This window comes from Miniopterus schreibersii (assembly GCF_964146895.1).
Source record: "Miniopterus schreibersii genome assembly, chromosome: 5".
Classification (NCBI taxonomy): Eukaryota; Metazoa; Chordata; class Mammalia; order Chiroptera; family Miniopteridae; genus Miniopterus; species Miniopterus schreibersii.
The window spans coordinates 42,652,656-42,677,852 of record NC_138106.1 but is presented as its reverse complement, the minus strand read 5'-3'; the positions used below and the strand labels follow the sequence as shown (position 1 = coordinate 42,677,852).

The 25,197-nt window shown below is 37.2% G+C and overlaps 1 protein-coding gene across 4 annotated transcripts in view; it reads right to left on the bottom strand.

Annotated features, from left to right (window-relative positions):
• Window positions 1-3,513: 3,513 nt before the first annotated feature.
• Window positions 3,514-25,197, bottom strand: part of OPA1 (OPA1 mitochondrial dynamin like GTPase) — an 83,797-nt gene continuing 62,113 nt past the window's right edge. For all 4 annotated transcript variants that reach the window (XM_081138520.1, XM_081138522.1, XM_081138519.1 and 1 more), the window contains 2 exons: window positions 9,038-9,112; window positions 3,514-6,465 (listed from right to left, as the gene is read on the bottom strand). In XM_081138520.1, coding sequence (XP_080994646.1) covers window positions 9,048-9,112 — 65 coding nt within the window. In that variant the 3' untranslated portion in view covers window positions 3,514-6,465; window positions 9,038-9,047. The remainder of the gene's footprint in view (window positions 6,466-9,037; window positions 9,113-25,197) is intronic.

Here is a 25,197-nt window from a genome sequence, read left to right as displayed (position 1 = left end):
CATTAACTCCCCAACCTGCAAGAAAATGATTTGACACAAAGGATTCCAGAATGTCCTCCTCTCCCCCTACAAGCCCGCAAACAAATGGTACAGGAATGAGGTCAGAAAGGAATCCCCCGCCCACCAGGCCCCTGCATTCATTTACCTACCTCAGAGCCCATTCAGAGGAAGGGGTGGGACTGGGAACAAGAGATGCGTGGAGGCCAAGTGGAGTTTGGGGGTCGAGCGCTACATTACAGGATTTGACAGGCCTTTGCCTGCCTTCAGCTTCTTTGTGTCTCCCACATAATAGAGAAACACAAACTGAGCAGCACACGATCCGCGGTTACACCCTTGGACAGAGCACACTCTTTGCAAATGCTAATAGTATTGTAGCATCCTGTCACCCGGGAACACAAAAAAGGATGTTGATTTTCACATGAACCAGAACAGGCCCATTGTACACAGGTTTGTGACCAACTTGTAGTATCTGCACATCAAAAGCACAGCCAATCGCAGGGTACACAGCTGGCGAACCACACCGAGGGGGGCACCCAAGGGAGAGAGCGAGGTCCAAAAGCCTCCTCTACCCTTTCGGTGTCAACAGGGCTCTGGATGTGAATGAAGCTAGTCTGGGAACCCCGATTCAGCCATGACCATAGCATTCCTATAATTAGCAAGACCGTAAATGTCTCAGATACTTAAAAAAACAAGAAACCTGAAAGTATGAAAATGGGAGTTGCTTTGTGCTCATGCCGAGAGCCTCCCATATGGCAGAGGCAGCGAAGGGCAGGGGTGTTCAGTTAAGCATTCCTATCAGGAGGCTTCGATACATGAGCAGATGAACTCCTGAGAATGTTGGCTCGAAAGTACCTATTTCCATTCCAACAGTCTTGGGAAACTAGGAACACTCAGGGCAAGAAAATTAAATAATATATATGATATTCCTGAAAATAAATTGAGTTGAAATTGTAAAGGCTTTTCTGCTCATAGCTTTCAAGTATTAAATTTGTTAGAAACAAAAAGGCAGTCAAAATTTGGGGAAATAACATAATCAAGGTATTAAACACTGGGGTAAAAATAATTCTGTATCTTAATAGTTGGGTTAACGCAAAAAGATTTAGAGATCCTGCATAGGGAAGATGGGAAGGGTAACGTGATTAACATGTTGAGGAAAAATTGCAAAGTTGTCATTTTTACTCCTAAGACAAAGGTCTGAGATGAGAGCCCTCTGAATCTCCAACATTGCCTAGTCCTGCAGGGCCCATAGGGAACCTCACATCTCTGCTATTTTCATTCTTGTGATGCAACAACAGCCTCAGAGTTAGAGAAAACAGCCCTGGGCCATTTCTGTAAAGCTAGCTCATTTTGCATTTTCTACGTGTATCACTGTGCTATTTACTTTCATAAGTAAATTCATTTTCCTAAAAGTATTTTTGAGAGAAAGCATATTTTGGAAAGTACCTAGGCTTGTAGCCAGACTTGTTTAGACTTTGTCAGTCACTAGAATGACCTTAGACAAGTTATATACTTAAAACTTTTCTGAGCCTATTTCCTCATCTATAAAATGGAAATAATATTGACTGTGATAATGGATACAAAACACAAGACATACTGGTTCCTTTGCTCTAGAGCAGCAATTTTCAACCTTTTTCATCTCATCGCACACATAAACTAATTACGAAAATCTGCAGTACACCAAAAAATACGTTTTGCTGATCTGACTAAAAAAATTGGTATAATGACAATCGAAGGGAAAAGAGGTCAGTGCCCCTCATGAAATAGTCAGGTATTATTACACGTTTTAAAAAAAATTCTTGTGGCACAACAGTTGAAAATCACTGCTCTAGATTTAAGTTCTTTTCTTAACTTCAAAATTTAAAAGGAAAACCAAAAATGTTTCACAGGATCAATCCTTGTCAAGATAAGATACTATTAAAAAGGCCTCAGGGGAATTTGTAGATGGGTCCCAAGATGCAAGTGGTCAGTGACAGCACACTTCTTTGCGTCCTGCTAAGACCTTTATAATGGGCCCGTAGGTGTGTTACTGTCCCCGGAATGGCTGCAGACTGAGGCATCTAGCTGTACACCTTTTCTTTCAAACATCGGTCACCTCCTTCCGGCGAGTGTTCCTCACGCGGCTAGGAGGCGGGTCACTGTTGTCACTGGGCGCGTGCTGCGTTCTTAATGAACGGGCTAGGTGACCTCTGGTTTCTACTGTGCTATAAGCTATTGTAGCAAACAATTATATACGCCTGGCATACAGAGTACTGGCCGTGTGGCACCTGGAGTGTCACTGACCACAAGTGCCAGAACTTTCAGCTCACGCCCTCTAGATGAAGACATTTCTTAACGGAGATAGTAAGCACTGCATTTTGTTCATGACTACTTATGTTAAGATGAACGGAAAGGAGAGATTAAAAACAAAAATGAAGCACAAACTAAGGGTGCAGAAAAATGGACAGGTTCATTGTTAAGAGGTAAATTAATTTCAACATTTGCTGGCAGTTGAAGCAAAGAAATGGGTAAGGTCCTGAGTTCTCTTTCACAGAAGGAAAGCAGCGTATACATTTGTCTGGAGCAGGAAACTCAGCTGTCACTGAATTATCTAGTAATCTGTTCTTTAATGAACTGAAATGGCAGAGACGTCATTAGGTTTTGCTTCTGCAAAAGATACTGTGCATTTTCTTCAAATAGGTACAACATACAGTATTTGTTGGTAAAAGACAAGGGCATATTAGATAAATTAAGAGGCGGGTAAAGGCAAGTCCAGGCTGTTTTGCTTTTTGACGATTTAGCCTAATTCACTGATAAATTTTAGCAAAGTGAGAAGATGGAGTTAACCTATTCCCTGCACCGTTTCTCACAAATGTCAGAGGTTTCACAAGCTTAGGCAAGTGCCAGGCCATGTAAACCATGACCATATTTTCTGACATGTGGCTAAAATCCTAATTTCCGTTTTGCTGCTGTGGTGCTTTGTGATTGAGTCGCTCCACCAGTGAGCAGCGGAATGGACACAAATCCTGCCTCATTTTACACATCAGATGCTCAACAAATACTAATAAGCAGCATTTATGAGGATAGTTCTGGGAGGAATAAAAAATGAGAGGAGGAATAATCAGGTGGTAGACAGAATCAAATGATCTTTAAGGTTATTTCCTTTGAAGACTTGGTTGTGACTTTTTAGTAAGCCCTCATGTTTAACTGAACGTGTTGGCAGCATTAGTAAAAATGATGGCGATAGCAGTGAAATGTAGCTTAAAAACATTTCTGATACATTTTACCAGAAAAAAACCAAAACCAAAATGTTTTGACAAGTATCAAGACATGAACAAAAGGCATTGTTTGGCCATGAGATTACAACTGGGAAGTGTGAGGCATATGAATTAAGCATTCAGAGAAAGGACACATTGAGAGGCTTGTTACACCGTGAATTTGGTTATACTGTGGGGTCAAATTATGACCGTAGGTGCAGAGGGGTCTCTGTCTCTCTCTTCCTCCTTCCCTCATTAAAACAGAGAAAACTTGAAAGATGCTCTCTTCAGATAATATCTTTAATTACTAATCTACACAAACAACCTTAGATCAAGCACAGGCAAAAGATAAATTGCAGTAACATCTACATGTAGTATGAAGGTTTTAAAAAATAATACAAAGTCCACTCACAGTGCACAAGGTTGTTCTAAATATTTAAACAAAGCCATGATCGTTCTAAAGATAAGCATATTCGTAAGCACATTTCCACACTGCTAAAGAACCTGAAGCTATAGCTTATACCAGCCTAGAGAATTGAGATAAAAAGCATTACTTTGATCCCCTTTATCAGAAAACCAAAATACCATATTTCTTTACACAGATAAATAAATCTGAAATAAATAAATTTAATTCTTAACTAAATAAAAGATTTATCTTTTAAAGCTACATTCTGAGTCTTATCATCACATGTAAGACTCTCAAATTCTAGGGTTAGGAAGCTCTACGCTCTGCAACGTTCCCTATTCAATTTTACTCTGTTCCTTTGCATTTGGAGGCTGTTATGGGGAGTTTGTTGGAGTAAAGACTGGAAAATGGGGCTAACACAAAGAGAAGAGAATACAGTTAAGCTACTAAAAAATGCCGATTGCTCCAGCTGTACGTACAGCTCTGCTGGTTCAACCATGAAGCAGCAAGAGCCTGTTTCCTGCTGTACTGCCTCCATAGACTGGCTTATTACATCGATACCCTGACTGAGTAAAATTTAGATAGAATTTATTTACATGGTTCAGTCTTCCATAGAGAGCTTTGTTCACGCTATTCTTTGCAAATCCTGACATTAAAAACAAATAATTCCTGGTCTAGCTAGAATTTAACTTCTGTACACTGAGTTTCTGAAGTGATCTGTTTATATCTGAATCATTTGTAATTTCTGAACTGCAGACACAACACAGAGTACTGTTGAGAATCTGAATTTTATTTTTTCTTTTATTAACATCTGCTTTTAATAAGTACCTAGCTTAAAAAAAAAAAGGCATGCTTAGTATGAGATCAGTGAAAAAAAGAAAAATATATATTATCCATGAGAGATGTGATATTATCGAGGGGCATGGGAAGACGTCTGGACTCCTATATGGGATTTTTAATAATATTCATTTTTATCTATTTATCTATTTAAATTACAAATACTGACCTCAAGGAAATAAAGGCACCCCACCCCCCTTTCTTAAATTTATACAAAGGGATGTAATAAAAGAGAAATCAGTGGAAATGCAACCGAGGGCATTTTTTCCTATTGCAAGCTCATAGAAATAAATATGGCCCTATTTCCTTTTTGATTCAGAAATAGACTTGTAGTTGTACAGCGGTTGTGTTCAACAATTACAGAAGAATTATTAACTGCATGATATCTGCTTCAGTGCAGGGTTTACCTACTGGCTAGCACTGGCTGGAGGGAGGATACCAGGAGGTCATCTCACTGGGGAGCCCCCTTTCTTCTCACCCACTATCCCTAAAACTAAAAGACAGGAAATGTCCTTGACCACTCATCTACCAGGTAACAATGTACCCTGCTCCCAGCTGCTGAAAGCTGGACCTGCCTTTCTCATTAAACAGTGTAGAACGAGTATTCACTGGACTCTCAGTTTCTGAAGTACTCTGTGATATCCTTCAAATTTGCCTATTAAGTGTCAGATCTTGAGAGAGGTAGATCACAAGGAAGGTTGTAGTAATGTTAAATTTTTTTTAAAAATGCCACGTGGCAAGGAATTCTTATCAAAATATAATTCCAAGAAAACTGTAAAATTAAGTAAACTGTAAATAAAAACTGTCACACCATGGGCATATTATTAGAATACTAAAGGTTTAACGAAATGGCAGCAAAGAGCTGAGTTAAACGAGAAAGACATTTTAAATAAAAAATGGCATAGTTCTTTGCTTTAAAGTCCTTTAGCCAATAAAAAAATGTTTATATAAAACATGAAAATGTTGTGAGGGTATCATTATAATTAAACTGCAATAAATTAAACTTTATAGTTTTCTTTAAACGTTCAGTTAAGGGGGGATGGCCAACATCATTCTAATTGTTGAAATAATTTCTACTTAAAATATAGTCCTATGAAAGAAAGCCTTTTCCTGATGCCTAGTTGAAATGTTTGACAATAGTCTAAATGTAATTAGTCAATTGATTATTCTTAATCTTCCCTGTCCAGTGTCTCAATCCAATCGCTCTGTCAACAGGTAAAAAACCACTGTTAACAGAAAGCCTAGCTTAAGTATACAACATCCAAAATGAATGAATTTCAAATGGATGCAGAGAGTGCAAAAACAGCAACTGAATCCAATAGGTAAGCTTCTAGTGACTCCGCCGCCAGGCAACTCTCCAAGCTGTCAACAAAGGGTTGAAATCTCTTTCGCTGAACGTACGTGGAGTTGTTATAATCCAAATCACTCTATTTGAGGGGCTCTTTTGTCAGTTTTCTTCCATGTGATGGATATAAAATGAATTACCGTGGCCACAGAGTTTCTGGATATAGAACATTACAGATACAGAAGACAACTTAGTGGGTTACCAATATTTTATATACAGCTGTTACTTTTAGAAAATTGCTCTAAGTTTTTTATTTCAAAACACCTAGCATTTTTTTTCTGGAAAAGAAACTGACATGGAGTTACATCAGCTAATGAATTAGTTGAACTGGTGCCACCACAAGTAAGACAACAGGAGAGCAATTCTCTCATCTGTAAGGACTGGACCTAATGGTCACACCACTTACATCATCCCAACTTGTCACATCAATACAATTAAATAGGATGTTAATGCCATTTCCCCTGCTCTTCTGTTCAAAAGGCAGCTGGTGGTTAAAGTGCCTCTAACACATACGTGATTTTTATCCCATGACTTTATTTTGTGTTTGGAAAGGTGGGATAGCAGAAGGAAAAAAGCAAGACAAAAGACTCTGGAGTTTTCTTTCTTCAGATATATGCAGAGGTGATGACATTATGAGTAGGATTCTGTAAAAACAAACACATTTGATAAATTTAGGTCTGAGGAGACATTACTGAAAGATCATAAAAATACTAAAGCTTATTTGCCTAAGTATGCAATTTGTTAGTTTTATTAAATTTAAAGTATCACCTACCATAATATAACAATTTCATCAAACATGATATATGAATCAAAAGACACTGAAATCCATTTCTTAGAGAAAACAGTAAAAACTTAGCATATTAAAACCGATGGGTAGAAGGAATCTGTGTATGACTGTTGGGTATAAATATTTTCAACAAGTATGAGAATCAGTTAATTAAAACTATCAGGCAGAGGAACTCCACGTTACAACTATCATTGAGAAACTATCCCCTAAGATGCTTGGTAACTTTTATAAAATGAACAGAATGAAGCAAGACTACCGTCCTGCCAGATTTAGTATTTTAAATGGATTTGCAAGGTACATTAAAATTGATCATCTATTTAATTCACAGATATTTGTAACAGTTCACAGAGTCGTACTTCCCAGGGGATGAGAAGGGCCTTAGAAACTATAGACAAGTAGGGAACAAAGAAAGTGGGATGGTTTCCCAGTACACAAATACCATCACTGCCCAGCTCTTTGGATCGTCCTGGCCTGTACTTGGGACAGACACTGGCAAGAAAAGGCTTATTCCAGCAGCAATGGTATCTCTACATGTCACACTGACCATCAGGGGGAAGTGACTACTATGTAAAGCACTGGCTTGCTTTGGGCTTCCTCATTTCATTAAAAAGACAGAAATGTAGCTTATATTTTTAATGGGGTTTCTGTGACATTCATGACTTCCCACCCTCCAAAAATAGACACTTGTAAACAAAAAAATCAAGTGAACTTCGGTGCTGAAGAAAATCTCCAAATGAAGAAGGTTGTCAAAACGTTTATTTCTAACATTAACTATTGCTAGTAATTATGATGACAAAGGAAATATCATAACACTTTATGATTTTAGGAGAAAATTTTCATACACTGAAGTTGTATAAAACTTTTACAAACATTGACACTTAAAAACAATGAATTATTTTTGGTCTGTGTTAAAGATGATGGAAATTTAGTTTCTAGATATATTTTTTTATACATCTGCACATGTGTCTTAATTTATGAAAGAGACAAACAAAACAAAGTAACAAAGCTGTATCTAACTTCTTCCTCTCTCATTCATGGCTGGTGGGCTGTTAGACGGAGCTGTGCTTCCCTTTCTAGCCTGCTTTTGTAAAGAGACTGCCCCTACAGTAGAGGAAAGCAGGTAGTTTGAGGCTTAAGGTCCTTTTCTGAACCGAGTGCAGCTAGGGAGGGAATCTTTCACATTTTTCTACTCCTTCCAGTTCAGATTGTGTTACAGGTGCCTAGGATAAGGCTCACAAATAAAGTGGTTAAATATTTTAAATAAATAATAATGTCTTAATCAGAACATTTTCCCTTGCTCAACTTCTTCAGTAAAAGCAAAAGACCTACTAATTATAATTCTTCAGTGATAATTAACAATTGATGATGCTACTAAGAAAAGTCTTTCAATATATAGTATTTTCTTAGATATATATATATATATATATATATATATATATATATATATATTTATATTTAAAATATATCTTTATTGACTTCAGAGAGAGGAAAGGAGAGAGAGAGAGATAGAAACATAAATGATGAGAGAGTCATTGATCGGCCGCCTTCTGCACACCCCCACACTGGGAATTGAGCCCACAACCCGGGCATGTGCCCTGACGGGGAATCGAACCCCGATCACCTGAATCCTAGGTCAACGCTCAACTGCTGAGCCACGCCCGGCCAGGCATTCTTGGGAACATATTTATAATGCCAGACTATAGAATTAGCTAAGAGAGTCCACACATTCAGAAGAGTACTAAGGCTATCTAAGTTACTTTACACAGGAAAAGGTTTCATCTAAATGTTTTAAACATAGGAGAATAAGATTAAGAACAATTAATGAGATTCTTAGGGAAGCCAGATAAAAAGCTCTGTAAGCCAACATACACCAGTGATCCATCGAGTACGAGCAAGGGAATTAAGTAATGAGAGCCAGAGTGCAATTCTTTACAGGCAGAAAACTCACGAGCCACCTGCATATTAGAAAATGTCTTAGAGTTTGTCCGCCTTCGTTCTGTTCAAATGGAGTTCTCAAGAATATTTTTAGTTCAGCTCAAAGGCGATCAAGTCACTAAAAAAACAGTATACATGAAATTTAGAGCCCGGCCAGGTGTGGCTCAGCGGTTAAGCATCGACCTAGGATCCAGGCGATCAGGGTTCGATTCCCAGTCAGGGCACATGCCCGGGTTGCGGGCTGTAGCCGATCAATGACTCTCTCATCATTGATGTTTCTATCTCTCTCTCTCTCCCTCTCCTTTCCTCTCTCTGAAATCAATAAAGATATATATTAAAAAAAAAAAAAAAAAAAGAAATTTAGAGATTCCTGCCAGTAAAAGTATTATTAAAGAGCAAGTATAGTCAAGTACAATGATAAACTATTAAAATAAGTTTAAAATATAAATTTTGCATTTAGTCAATAACAATGTAGAAAGAAGACTTTTACTCACTTATTACAATTTATTTCTCCTGATGAAGAGCTTCAATGAAAGCATCAAGTTTTTCTTGAATTTCTCTAACTTTCTCTGTGGAGATAGAAAGAGATAATAAATTAAAAACAAACTAATCCTTCAAAGGCACCACAAATCACAGAAGATAACCATTCCACAAATGGCCTGGGATACTTCAACTGTTTGGGAAAAGGAGGAAAAATGACCTCGGCACCACACACCGCCTGGCAGCCACATAAAGCCCAAAAAGGCTGTAGGAACTCTTCACAGTTTTTTGGAAAGGGGGGGGGGCATATGACAGACCCTTTTGAAATTCTAATAAAAGTTATGGAATCTTACCCAGAAAAATGCACATATAAATATATATATATAATTATGTATAGAATTTTAAGGAGTGCTCAGTTTCTCTGGAGTCCAACCAAGGACCCACAGTTAGCAATATATGAAATAAAGGAAAATGTAAAATAATGAAACTGTTTGAGAAAAAGGGACACCTGCAATATTCTGAACAAAAAATATATAAATAAATTAATAAATAAAAAAATTAAAAGAGAATACAGGTATTTAACTGGCCTTGGACTGGGAAATGACTTTCTAGGCATAAAGTAATGGGAAGACTTACAAAGCAAAAGAGCAACGTGACCACATTAAAATGTACCCCTTATATGTCAAAATGTTCTAAAATTAAAAGACAAAAGAAACTGTAGGAAATATTTGCAACAAACATGAAAAGGGCAGTGACACTAAAATACATACAAAACTGTACTTTTCTAGCTGTGAATGAAGGATGGAAGGGTCAAAACAGCAGAGCCACTAAAGACGGATCCACATTATTTTATCTGATTTTCGGTTTTCATGTTTATAGACATCCAAAATAAAACCCACAGTTTCTCTCTGAAGTGTAAAGAACAGTGCAAACTCTTCACAGTGCACGTCAATCTGCTAGCATTAACATGGAAAAGCTGTGATTTATTCTACTTCACTGCCAACTTGATCATGCAACTCTTATTGTAAAGTACAGGTCACAGCAGGCATGGTAACAAATACTTTTGTCCTTTTAACACAATTTAACCTATTAGTGGGAATTAACAAGTGAAGTGACTGGTTCAAAGCTAGTGATATCGAGGAAAAGGTTCTACTTTATAGAAAAATCATGTACGATACATTAATATTCAACATTTACATCTTTTACATTAAAGATAAAAGCATTCCTTTTTACCAGTGAGATCACTTGTTATGAGCAGCCAATAAAAAACAAACAATTGTCCATTTTTATAACTTCTTAGTAGCATTACAGGAACTCAACAGAGCCTAGCGTGGTTGTGTACAAAGAACAGTGTCTTCATATTTTTCTGCCAGTAATTTAACAGTTCTAATTCTTGGTATTCTGAGACTAGCACAAAATCTATAGGAAAACAAACCCTACTGTTATTCAAGTTATTCAATGAGAAAACATGATGATAGTTTTCACAAAGGCAGCATTAACTCCTTACGTAAAAGTTAAACTAGACAAATTAGGAAACATAATCTTAAACCATCTCTTGGAAGTTTAGTCTGCACTAGTTTGTACTATTTTTTAAGCAGTCAAACCAGTAAGCACTTCCTTTCTCAAATTAAGGCCACATTCTTATTTCTAAAATGAATTCATCTAGTTGCTTAGAAACAGCTTCACTGGTTTTCTTCAATGAATTCTTAAGAGTTCCACAGTACAGTTTGTCAGCTGAAGAATTTAAAAAAGGGGGGAAGGATAGGAGGAAAAAAAGAGTTTTCTACATCATCTCATAGAATTCTGGAAATGTATGGGGTCTTTAAAAGAATCATCTAGCTTAAACAGCACAACACATGGAAATCTAAAACAGGTGTTTAGAACCCCAACAGCATCTCTGAACATTTACTGAGAACTGTTTCTACTTGGGAAGCTGTACTGTATGAAGAGAGGAAACCTGATTCTATTTGCTCCACAATCTGAGTACAATCAGGCAGCTGCAGGGCCAACTCTATCCATCCCTCTGCCCTGTCAGTGACCTCCATCCTCAGAGGACAGACAATCTGTGAGCGGGTGGTACAGTAGCATCACTCACAAGAGACTTTTCAGAGCAAGATCTCTTTGTATTGAAAGACACCAAGAGCCACACTGAGCACAGGTGTCTAAAAAAAATTCAAATTCTGCTGAAATTAGAGATAAGCCATGTTGTTTTCTAAATGAAAGTAAAAGTATTTAATTAACTATTATATAAACACCATACAGTAAAAAATTTACAAATTTCCAATAAAAAGCTGCTTTTACAAATACTTTACAATTAGAATATCAGGACACTGTAACACCATGCTCTGAAACCTCAAGAATGACACAAAGGACAATTAGGTAAGGTTCTAGGAAGTAACGGGGGGAGAGAGGAGGAAAGGAGAGGGTGGAGGCTAATGTAAAAAAAAAAAAAGAATTGTGATAAATGTATCCTTTTAACACTAAGTTAAAAAATTTATTTTTGGTTCATTCCTTCACTTATACAATGTCCTTAATGAGTGACGTGGAGACACAGAGGATGTCCTGCCTTTGAAAATTCCCTGCCTACTCCCCACCTCCACTCTATGTCTATGAAGTAAGTGTCTGATGTGTTTTGGGCGATTTCAAATCCCCCCATTTTATTTGGTCTTCATACAACTCTGCCGGCATCAGTGCCAAAGGTGAGGAATAAGTCTGCAGAGTTGCTGTGTTTGCCTGGTTCAGAAACACTCGTTGGATCTGCTGCCATATACACCAAGTGGTAACAACACAAATGCTATTATTTCTAGTGTACTTGTTATAAGTTTTACTGTTTATGTGAAATAAGACATGTTTTGGTAAAAATTCCAGAATCGAACAGCTCCCGAGCACCCCCTAGGTTGTTCTAGTTAGGGGTGACTAAAGAATATAGAATACATTCTCCTCTGCTGAGCATCATCACCTCCTGAGCAGACCAGATCTATACACGTCTGGAGAAACCCCCGAGAACCATGAGTATGAAACTGGGCCGAAAAAATCAGCATCTTCGGTGTGTACAGCAGTGTCAGACTCAGTGTACATGCTCAATGAGTACTTGATAAATGATGACGATCCCCCAAATAGAGCGCAGAATATAAGGGCTGTCGGTTATCAAGCAGGAAAAAACCCCCACAAACCCAACTTGACAGGCTTCCTGGGCGATACCAGTGACCAAGAGGGCGGAAGCCAGGACCACAGAGCTGGAGCAAGCCTGGATCAGGAGGCAAGGAACACAGGGACAGTGAGGGCAAGCTGACAGGTCACCACACAGGCAACACGGAACAACGCTCAGGTCTCAAAACACACCAGTGGGAAAAGAAACTTCAAATTGATGCTAGCACCGTATTAAGGAGGCTGATATATGCTGACTACACACACACACAAGCACAGGCACAGCTTTAGACAGGAAACCGATTTCAAACTTTATAAGGAAGCTATCTTACAAATATTAAGAAGCATTATGCCCCATGTTTGAATTCATTCATTTTAAATCTGATGAAAGTTTTCAGCTCTCTCTTGTATTACTAACTATGCCATCATTGCACAGAAAACTGAATTATCAATAAAAATCAAGGCTAAAGGTTAGTGACTAAAACTTCCTACTTTCTGATCCTTCCAAATTAATGTCCCAGATATTAGTGTTTTCAAATCTATTTCATCATTAGAAATTACTTTCCCACAGAATTGTGTACAGATTACTATGACTAATTATAAAGCAAGCTCCCTTTTCTGTTAAATATTTGCATTATATATTTATAGCTAGGGAATTCTTGTAAAGTTTGTGATTTACTTGATAAATTAAACCAACTCAGGAAGGGATTAACATACTGCTATTTCTGTTACACTGAAATAGCCAGTTCTGCAGTGAATACTGAGTCTACTTTCCATTTATCCAATGTTTACTTAAAAGATGAGCTATTTCAAACATCAGTTCATTGTGCTTCTTGACTGAGTCATGAATATTCCCATAATCCTCAACTCATAAGCCGTCAGTCTCAGTGAATGAAGTTCCTTCTTTTTTTCCTTTCTTCAGATGACCTGACACCCATTCATGGTTTGGGTCTCTTTATCTCCACATGAAATGATACTGCTACTCTCAAATTCTTTTTGATTCTTCTGATACGCGCTCTAAAAGCCTCAAATACAGACTAATCTGTAATTAGGTCCGAATACAATGTGAATACCACAAGGCCAAACCCGGGAGAAGGTTCACTTCAGTAGTTAGTAACAGTTTAGAACAGGAACAAAGAATCACACACAAAACACTACTGCATGCGCCGAAATAAACCTTTTACAACTTCTGATGTTTTTAAAGAGAGCATAAAAGAACAAGCTACAAAGGTACTGATGCACTGGACTTGAAGTGAACCACACATCCTAAGGTCCTAACGTGCCCCAGCAGAACTGCCTCATAACACGCTGCGCACACTTTGTACCAAGAGTGAGGACACCATGAAGGTGAGATCCTGCTGTAGAAAGCTGTTCACTACAGCACTGAACACTAAAGGAACACTTCTTATCATGTATTATATACTGCTCCTGAAAAGGCTTGCTTTTTATTAGACACTGATACTGGAAGTGCTCTTTAGAAGTTCAGTATTTAAAGGAATCACCTAGAGTAAAGGGAAACAAAGAAAATAATAATAATAAAAAATAAAGGTGAATGAAAGACCAGATTCAAGATTGTCAAAACTACACTCAAAATCTTAGATTTAGCACATGGGAAATGTGCACCTTTTACACTTAATGAAAGGGAGAACCAAAGAGAGATAGTCAAAGGCGTATAACTACATCTAACACTTATCTTCTGAATCTTGGCCCTGTAGTTTTTTTTCCCTACAAATACACATAATTATGTTTAAACAGACTCATTAATGAAGACAAACAGATGACTGCTTATTACAGAAGAAGAAGGCATCATTTCCTGAGTTCTGGAAAGCTATTTGAGGCTGGTATGGTAATTTCAAAGCTCGGTGGGGTCCCAGACTTCAAGGGGGTTTGTGGAAGTGGTAACAGTTCCCTGAGTTATTTCCTTATTTCAGAAGTTCAAATGAAAATCTTTGTTTGGGCTAGCAGTACATCTACTTTCATAACAATCATTTATGAGATATGGAGATATAATTGTAACTGTGTTTCTAATTAAAAAGAATATAGGTATATTATTCTAGACAAATCTTCTAAAACATGGACTTTACAGGCATATACAATATGAAAAGAGTGTTTGATGAAAAAAACATTAGAAATCACTGGTCTAACATCCCAAAATAATCAGTAGGGTAGTTATTTTACATGATTTTTATAAGGACAGAACAGTGTATTAAAAGGCATACAATACTGTGATCAGGAGAACTGTTTCTAGTGCCGGCTCTGCCTTTAACCTTATGACTGTAGGCAAGTCACAGTCCTAGTTTCTTTATCTACAAAATGAAGGAATCTGTCCAGAAGAATCCAAAGTCCGTATTACTTTAAAACTTAGGACTGACATGTACAGCTCTAACTGATCACGTTCTAACTGCATCTTTTTAAATGTTTATTGTCTTTTGTTTATCACTTACTATCATTTTAAGTTTCATGTTAAGCTCCTAGTAAAAAAATGTAATCACAAATGACAATATTATTCTCACAGGGCTATATAATTCATTTTAGAAAGACCAGTTTTATACTGCCTTTTCCAGGAATCAATGTGGAACTGCTTGTATGAATCATATACTTACAAAAAGTCTGTCACTTAAAATCAATCAGCCTAGCACAGCACATGCTATGTAATAGATGCTCATGAATATTGTTTATTCATTCATTGTTGAGTGATCTGATTTAACCAGTACTTAATTCAAATATTAATGATTATTTTAAAAATTTGCTCTTTTTTCAAACCCCAAAACAACAGGATTTAGAAAAAAATCTGCCAGAAGAAAGTCTGTGAGGCAAATTACAACTTATGTCTGCTCAATATATAAAAAGTTCAAAGTGACTTGTGGATGAATTTAGCTTTTTTTTTTTAAAAAAAAACCCCAAAACCGAAACACACACCTCTTTTAACTGTAAGCATTTTTACCAAGCACCTTTTGGCTAATATAATCAAAACCTCTCAAAATACATTCTTGATATTTTGAAACCAATTCTCCAAAAGATTTCAGTATGGATGAACATAGAGTAAGTATATAGCTTTATACTCAGGCCTTTATATTGGTTAGGAGCTTCAACTCTCCTAAGTAGATGGCAACCCTAATTTCGGTTCAGCTAACTATTAATCCTTACAGATCTGCCCTTAACCAATAAAGAGTAGCACCATTCCAGGTGTGTGTCAATGTCAATGAGTATAAAACCTTGAACTTTCTGCTACCTGATACTTACTAAAAGGCTCAACTGTAAGAAATAATACAGTATTTATGGAAGACTAGATGGAACATGTATAATTCATCTATTTCTCTAGATACTATGTATTTCAGTTTTAGATAAGCCAAAACAAATAGCTATGTATCTGGACTACATCAATTTTATTTTGCTCAGAATTCCTTATGTTATTGGCCAACATTGAGAACATGAAAAAGCCCCATGAAATTCATGATTATATGCAAGCCATCTGATTCACTATACCATATAACTCAGTGCTCCTTTTATGAGGATGATGAACTTTCTCTCAGGTGTGTGTACTGGGAATACCTGTTTCATCTAAGCAACTTCTGTGTCGTTGTCTGAGAGCTAGCATAAACCAAGCAATCGACTTTGATTTCCATTTTTCATCAGCCCCTAGGAAGCTCGGGGCTAAATTTGCAGCTTACTTATAGCAAAGTATCTAGAACCCTTGAGCATGTATTCTGAGGGGGTACCAATCTTATCCCAAATTTCACATTATTTCACTTGCCTGAATTTTATCTTCCCTTCCATTTAATTTTTCCAGTTTTACATTTTGCACAAGATAGGTCTTTGTAAGCTGCCTCAAATCCTTTTTTGGGATAAGGCAGGGAATTAATAAACAAACTATCATGCTAGTTTGAAGAAGATATACCACTAGGCAGCTGATTCATACAATATACTGTAACACTCTAAAAGTGGTCTTTTTATACTGGTAGTGCTTTTTACATCAGTAACTTAAGAATATTTGGGGGGGGGATATGTGTCATATTTAAACTGTTATGAATATATTTGCATGGGAGAAAAAATAAATTAATTTCTCCTCAGTTCTTGGGAAACTCAATGATAAATATCTATACTTAAAGTACTTACTTTCAGCAACAAAAGAAAAAAACTTAAATTTTTATGGGATTCATGGTTGTCTTTTAAATGTAAAAGTTAGACTGATTCTACCTTAAGATTATAAGTCCACTGTGAATTATTTTTTTCTGTATCCAGTATATAAAATGCTCCATATTAGTTACATATATCAACTCAAATTACGGTGGAAAAAAAATCTTTAAAAGTTATTTTATATGCTAACTCATTAATAACACATTGCTTTATTTTCTCAAAAAGAAAAGTTTAAATAAATACACTATCTCAAAATGAACACATTCCTTTTGTTCCCGTTGAACAATCTAAATATCAATACAATTTTAAAAATATGACTAAGGTAATTAATTTGGAAAGCTTTAGCCTAATGACCAGAACAGTCAGTCCCAATCAATTAAGGTTTTAAAATAATGCATCATTTTTTTTCTTTTCTATTCCCTCTTATTCTTAAAAGCATATTTTATCCTGAATTTTGTTAGGAGAAAAGTTGAAACATTTTAAGAAAAGGAAAACCACCCAGGCAGCCCTTAAAGAGACAGGACATCATTTATCACTTGCAAAGACAGATTTATAAGAAGAGGGCCCCTTCTGTTCCTTTAAGGCTGCAAAACAGATGGGAAGTGAATGGACAGTCAATGGGACAAGAAAACACATGCTGCTGTATGTACGCTCCCAGCCTCAGAGAGAGGTCAGGGCTGCAACTGCGTGACTGGTCCTGGAAGGGCTTTCTCCAAGCCGTCACAAAGGCAAGCGCGGCGCCTCATCCCGCGGTCAAACTGTTATAAATATTGGTTTGTCAAAAGACCTTCAGTGCTGGAGCTTTAAAAGGAGGCGCAACAGATGAATGAACCACGGGAATGACTCTTAAACAGTCAGCTCATTGATGTAATTTTAAACATAAGAGAAAATAATGCAAAAACAGAATGTAATTCTGGTTTATGACCCAAACCAAAAGTTTATGAAAAAATATGGAATATAAAAAATTACAGACTTTAATAAAGTTATTAATTGGGATGAAAAGCAAAAATGAAATACAATTATATCTCTTAACTAAGATGCTACATTAGGACAAAGTATTATTAAATTTACCACAAGGAGAACCAATAGGCATTCGTGTTTCACGAGGCTGATTTCACGTCTTCAGTTGTGATTTCTCACAGCAATCCTGTAAGGAGGTATCACTACTGATACTGGTTTTAGAAGCCTTCACAATAAGGCCCAAAGAAATGAAAATAACTTCAGAATTAATTTCACATACTCATTAATTTAGAAAAATCGCCTTTAAATTTTAAGACACACTTATTTTTTTCTATAGAAAAGGAAAAAAAAAAGAAAAAATAGCAATAAGGATACATACATAGATTTATAAACCTGGGTTATCCTTTTTGAAGAATGAAACCATTTCATATGTCTCTAGGAGACAAATCCATTGTCCTAGATACTTAATAATTAGTTTAACTAGGAGAGTAGGCTCTAAAACTAACAGTGAAAATAATAGAAAAAAGGAAGCAAAATTATAGGAACAGTCACCCACAAGAACAAACCCAAAGACTAAAGATGAACAAAATCCCCAAACAAGTCTAAAGAGATACCATCTCTAACACATGTTGTTAGCCCCATAACTATTTAGGAAACTAGCTAAATAATTTCCCTCAAAGAATATCAATTTCCCCATCTGAACAATGGGGATAATACCTTATAAGCCTCATATGCCTTTACAAGGTACAAGCCTGGATGAACATAACACATTTCATAAAGTATAAAGTTCTCTGCAAATGTAAGGGAAAGATATAGAGTCCCAAGCAGGATTTGGATGCCAATGTACCAAATCATGCAGTTACCTGGGAATACTTTCTATTCATTGCTTTCTCGATTGTTAGCACTCTTAGAAAAAACAATTTAAGTAGAAATGTGAAAGTTTAGAATTGAGTGGATGTTAAAAGTGGAGGCAGCAGGGAAACACTCAAAGGTTTTCCTGTTTAAAAGGGAGTCAAGATCAAAAGTAGCTAGAGTGCATGGAAGAACCAATCTGACAGATTTAAGATGGGAATGACTTGAACATTTTTGAAGAAAGAAGAAACATAACGAAGGCACAGGGACACATAGGAAGTGCCAAGGTCCTGAATACAGGCAGGGATTCCCTTTCAAAAGAGAGTGATTCTCAGCACACGTTTTGCTACAAAATAGCCTGGGTATACCTGACATATTTAAAGCAACTGGTACTATAGGTTTTATTTTTACTAATGCTACTTTTCCTCTCAGTGAGCTTTTCTGAAATAAGTTTATATGAAGAAAAAAAAATAGCCTACTCTGAGAAACCAGAAATGGGAGCAGTGACAATGAACTGAAGATTTGAAGTGTAAGAGAAAGCCAACCTAAGTAAGACCTCTTCATGAAAATGTGTGACAGAAATTAGTCCCTAAGACCACATTAAAAATTTGTTAGAATACAATGTCACAGTGGTTATCTCTAGGTAGTGACATTTGCTTTATAAATTTTGCCATCTATATTTTCTAACTTTCCACAATGCACATATACTAGTTCTGTGAAAACAAAAGGATTAAAACAAAAACACCTAAAAATTCTGGTAGTGTACTTGGTGAAAACAGGTACAGTCTGCACATATGACTCAGAGTGTAGTGACATCAATAAAAGGAGGGACTAAAAAGACTTGAATTCCTTGGCCCAGGAAAAAATGATCTAACTAAACTTCCTTCTGTAACTCAAAATACTAAAACTAAGGAATAAATGAAAACAGCTCTTCTAAGGGAAATAAAAACAAACTATTTTCATGCACAGTAGATAACAGTGAAGTAGAGAAAATCTATTATCTTAAATGGGCTGCACAAGCTCGAAAACTTCACTAGTTCAAGATAGAGTTCAATTTATTCACAGATGAAAGATCCATGACAGGCACTTACTGGAAATGAGAAGAAATCGAAGTGAATCCTAACCATTGAAGTACCATGAGGAGCAATTACCATGTGGCCCTGTAAAATATCTCTTGGTGTCACAATCACCAAGAATTTATTTTGGAAAATATTCTGTCACTTTTAAGATTGATCATATCGTGAATTAGCTTCATCATTTCCATGACTATGATCATTAAGAATATGAAATAATGCTTATTTGGGAAAAAAAACCACAGTTTAGAAATGTATAAAATAGTAAAAAATTAAAATTCCTTTTGCCTTTAATTCCCTCTCCAACTGCCCTGAGAATTCTCCTTCACAGAGGTTACCAGTTTAGTGTGCATCAATTTGTCTTTCAAGACTGTTCTTTTAAAAATAATTATTCATGTCTTGCTTACTTTTATTTTTTAAATATGTTGTTTTACAGGTCAATGGATTGTTTGTGATTAGATTGTTTTCAATGACTATATTCTACTTTTTTTCCATCTTATAAATGGAGAGAATGCATAAAATAATTAAAAATAAAACAAATCAAAGTTTAATCCCAAGTTCAAATGTTATTTCATTCTGAACTCAGTCACTAAGGAAGTGGTATTAGCAAGGGAAAAAGACAACCTAACTCCTAGCTTTAATTCTGTGCACTATCCTTTTTAGATATAAGAATATGTACATAAACACGTATCACAATAACATAAATAAAACCTACTTTAAAATGATAAAAAAAATTCAACCTGTAAATTGAAGAGACCTTTCTTACCGTTATTCTTACTTTTAATCAGTGAAAACGTAAGTTTAAAGTAAAAAGAATATACTTGCTAGTAACGCATGGAGTACTAGTAGCTTGTATAAGATTATAGATATCTCAGTAAATATTCTTTTAATCTTGTACCAATTTATTAATATCCTTCAATGCTGCCTTTAAAAATTAGACTTAGGCCATGAAAAATGTGCTTGACTCTTTTTTTTTTTTTTTTTAAATATACCTTTATTGACTTCAGAGAGAGGAAAGGAGAGGGAGAGAGAGAAACATCAGTGATGAGAGAGTCATTGATCGAGCCCGCAACTCGGACATGTGCCCTGACCGGGAATCGAACCCCGATTGCCTGGATCCCAGGTCGACGCTCAACCGCTGAGCCATGCCCGGCCGGGCCTGTGCTTGACTCTTAAAGCACCATTTTGAGTCTGGATTTTCTCACCAATAACCTAGAAAGCACACCACCCAGGCTCGTGCAGAACTGTGTGTGTAAATGACTACTTTCTATCACAGAGGACTCTTCCCAAGGATTGCCTGATTCTTTGTATCTCTCTTGCTCTCAGCTACAACATAAAGCAGAGTCCACGTCATCTATGCAGACTCAAGGTAAAAATAATCTTCACTATCTTCCTTAGATGCTTTAATGTGACAATTTCAGCTTACTATGAAAAACGTTATCTCACAAAGGCAAAATTTAAAAATTTAATCACTTTTACCCTGAAAAGATGCCTTAGAGACCATAAACACTGATAACATAAAACAGAAAAAAGTTGTCTTGTTTACTCTGTGGTGAAAAAGAGAAAATTCCAATATTTCCATTTTCCGAACATACTCATTTCTACCAATAAGTACACAAATATCAAAGAGTATAAAAATACTCCAATCAACTTAAAAATTCCTAGTACACATTATGAAAGCGTTTTGGTGAACTGGCGACTAGGAAATCCTTGGTGACCAGAAAGAAGTGGTTTCCTTAGGGACAAAGTCACGGCACAGGCGTTAGCAAGGGAGTGGGTGCGGGGCGAGTGTGGCAAACGCAAGCTGCTCTATGAGGGAAATGAGGTGGTAGCTTTCTGGCATGACAGAGTAGAAAAAGCTTCCTTAGGGTGAGAAGAGAGAGCTTCCTTCTGTCAAGAGAAGGGGCCAATGAAGCGTCTGTATAAAGCTCACGATCAGTCATGCAACACATACAATATGTAACATACAGGGATGGTGACTTTATGAAAGAACCAAGTCACTTTGACAGAACAGATCAATCATAATAGACATAAATTTTTCCCCCTGAAATTGGTTATTTTGGTTGCCTATAGTGGGAAGCCTGCCTTCTGCTCAGTTAAACATCACTGGCAGGACCTCAGTAAGGTTTTAATCACTGACAGGAGGTAAATAAGGGCAGAGGAAAAATACTGGCGTTGGACCCGGTGATAATGATCTAAAAGAAGGCACAGTGAGAGATACAAGAAAAGAGAGACACAGGGAAAAGGCGCTTACAGATGTGCTGGAAGCCAGGAGATGAGAAAAGCAGTATTGCGGTCTTATAATTATTGGCCAAAGAAACACAGTAACCGTATTTAGATATAAAGGGCGGATGGTCCTTACAGTTCATGCTTTGTCTTGAGGGCACCTTACTCTATTTTCTGGAATTGTGCTTTTTTGCTTGTTTGTTTAAATGCTCTCTGGGCCCAGGTACCTAGAATTCTACAATTCCATTCCATCCCTTCTTCCTTTAAAATTCATTTTCTTTGGTTACTTCTACAGAAACAAAACGTACACACTACTATAGATATAGCTCAAATAACTTACCAAATTTTCAACAGCCACACGATTTATCAGGTCCTACTAAAAGAAGATAGGTGTCAACCTAACTGTACTGCTGAGAATGGGAAGGACTTTCTAGAGTACTGGTTTGGGGGCAGACGGGGGGGGGGGGGGGGGGGGGATGGTACATGCGAAGAATCACCTATGGAGGGAGATGCCAAAATACGCACGCCAGGGCCCCACCTGTGGAAAAACAGTTTTAAACACGTGACTTTCCTTTTCTATAATTTTAAGTTCCAAATTCTGACCATAATCATCTTTCCAGGATTATTTTCAGTCTCACACTACTTCATGGCCACTACTTTTACACACGGGGCCCTCAGGCACGTGGCCGGCGTGGGCGAATGTAGGAGTGTGGAGTAACTCATGGACGTCCTGATAGTTTTCTTTCCTAAGTGAAGAACAACAAAATCATTCTGGCCAAGGGTTCCATCTACAGATGTCCCGATTCCTTTTTACCCAGTTTTAATGTGGTGGGAAGATCTTTAACTATCCTATTAATTAGACGTGTGATTTAGGCAGCTGTGGAGCATTTCTCCGCTGATCTTGGCTTTTAAGCTGGTGGTGCTGAACCATTCTGCTGCCGCTCCCTTTTCATGACCATAGTTTCAAAAACGTACATTAATTATGGAGAACAAACTTTTCATTATAAAAATGATTTGTTACTGAATATCTGGTAGCTCAGAAGAAAAAAAGTTTCCATCTGTGGCCTATATTTCCAAGTTTCTAAAGTCAAAACGGAATCTCCCGCACACTGAGATACAAAGCTGGTGTCTTTACTCCTTTCTAATTATCAAGAGAAAGCCTAGGGTGGATGATAAGAGGAGACTGGGAAAGTGAAGAGACACAAAGGCCAGCCCCACCAGCATTGTACCCTCCCAAGAGAAACAAACTTTAAGTTTCAAGAAACAATTGCTGGCTGTCTGGGAGATGCTCAGGCATCACACAATAAAGAACAGTCAACAGAGGCGAGAGGCCGAGCACGCTGCTGTGATTCCTCCACTCTAATCCCCGCTCTAGTAAAAGGCCAGCTGTTGCCACCTCGCGTAGGGAGTCAGCAGAGCAAATTAACTGCGGGAGAAAAAAGGCGCGGATATTGGAAAATTCTAATTTACCAGCCTCTTTAAGCTACACTGTTTTTAACACTAAGGACATCACACCATAGCATTAAAATATGCCTGTGTAATGAAATGGTAGCCCGAGTAAAGGAGTTCACCACTGTTTTCACATTTCATTGGTAAGCGGGATGTAAATATGCAGTATTCAGTTCTGACTGAAGCACATCTTCTATGAAGTACAAGAAATGTGAATACACTGACATTTACTATAAAACATTTCCGCACTCACAGAGCAGCTCACCAAAAAGCCTCAATTGCTCCGTAAATATTCTGTGTCTGTTATAGCTGGATCTGTCTCTAAGCATGAACACATCCCATGAAAAGCTGTGTCTGAGTTCTCGGCACTCAGATGCTACTCCACTGTGGTGGGATTGGACAGTCATTCAATGTACTTCGAGACGTGACTACAAGTCACCTAGAGAAAAGTAACTTCCTCCAATGTGGCCTTGTTTACATTTCAGTGTTCTCTTACCCGCCGCTCTATCAGTTTCATATCATTTGACAGTTTAAACTGCAAAGCTTTTTACCGTGTGGGAAGCACAAAGGATGGTGAGGGTCCTCACTAATACGTATGCCTTTTTGACCTACCCCAGAAAGCACGCTGTTAACTACGAAAGCTTCCAAATATAAAGGACCATTCTATTCAATCGTATTTTCTAAAGGCTTCAGGTTTTTCTCAAATTAGTTCAGCACAGTAGTTAAAAGACCTGGGATTAATTTAAGTCTTAATATTTCCACTTATTATCTATGTGTTTCTAAGCCTCCATTTCTTTACCTATAAAATGAGGAAAATGACTGTACCTATGAGAGTGCACGTAGAGCCCATAAGCTAATATCTGGGAGAGAAAGTACTGAAAGAGACATTCATAAACAGTTTCAGGTTCTGATACAAAAATGAAAAGGAATTTATTGTAAAATAGAGAGAAAGTCTCCGCAGTTCTTGGAAAGAGCAACCTGAACGGTTGGCGCTGCTCGTTTAACCCAGCTATGAGCGATTCTTTGGTTGTGCACACAGAGAAGGAAAGGTGTAACTCGAGCTTTAGTGAAAAGAGTTCAAAGAAAGCTAAGCTATGAATCCTAAGCAATTGATTTAAGGTCCAAATAGTCACGATAACCTAGTTAACAGCTGAACCATAGTCACACAAACAAGGAGAGGATTCCGGTGGCGCCGATGAGACTCAGTTTAGCAACACTGCCAGCAATTAACACCAGTGCTGGGGGTGGTGGTGGAGAACAAGCTCTACAAGTCTGTGAGACGCTGGCACTACTACTTGTTCGATATGGTGACAATTGTAAGATAAATTTTATAAATCATGAAACAGACCATAACAGAAAGAAAATCTTTGATTTAAGCTATAACATGGCAATCTTGCCCTCTCCAAACAAAGCATTTTAAAACTGCAGTCTGAATAAATAGGTTGGAAATATTATTAAAAATTCTGTTGGGAATCCAAACAGATTTGATCTAAGTTAACATTGAATTTAAATATCTATTAATATCCTTTGAAATAAAATTCACTACAAAATCAAAACAATCTCATCAAAGTCATAGTGGCCATATTTAAACACCAGACGGGTCTAAGCTTGACCAGACACTGCAAATAAACCCAGGTGAAAAGATGAGCCATGGATCTTATTACACTGTCCATGGGTAGCAGTCTTTTGATATCTTCAGAGTCAAAAATCTCGTTTTCTCTAAATTATTTTGATGTGAGTCTGACCCATTATCAGTTATAAAAACAAAATTAAACATTTTTACCCCTTTTTATGCAAATTATCCTAGACTTAGAGAAAAGTTGTCAGACTATCACAAAGAACATACTGTTCCTCATAGACTGTCATTACGCCTCCAAAGCCCCAAGTATTCTACTGTATATTAGCTACATATAGATATTTTCCTAAATAATACCAATTTAACAATTAAAGCTTAAAAATTAACACTGAGGAACTACTACATGTAACCCTCAGACCCCTTTCACGTTTTACCAACTGGACCACTGATGTCCTTTAGAGCAACAAGGCCCAGTGCAGGTGACACACTGCATTTATTTAGTCTTGTTCACCCTGGAACAGCTCCCTTGTCTTGCGTGATCTGGATGCATTTGAAGATTACAGGCTAGTTATTTTGTAGACTGTGCCTTAATTTCAGTCTGGTGTATCTTTATAATTGGACTTGAGTTATGCATCACTGGTAAGAATATCCTAGAAGTGATGCTGGGTTCTTCTCACTGCTCTATAAGGTGCTCACAGGTCTGACTTGACCATTACTGGTGTTAACTTTGACCACCTGACTGGGTGGTATTGCC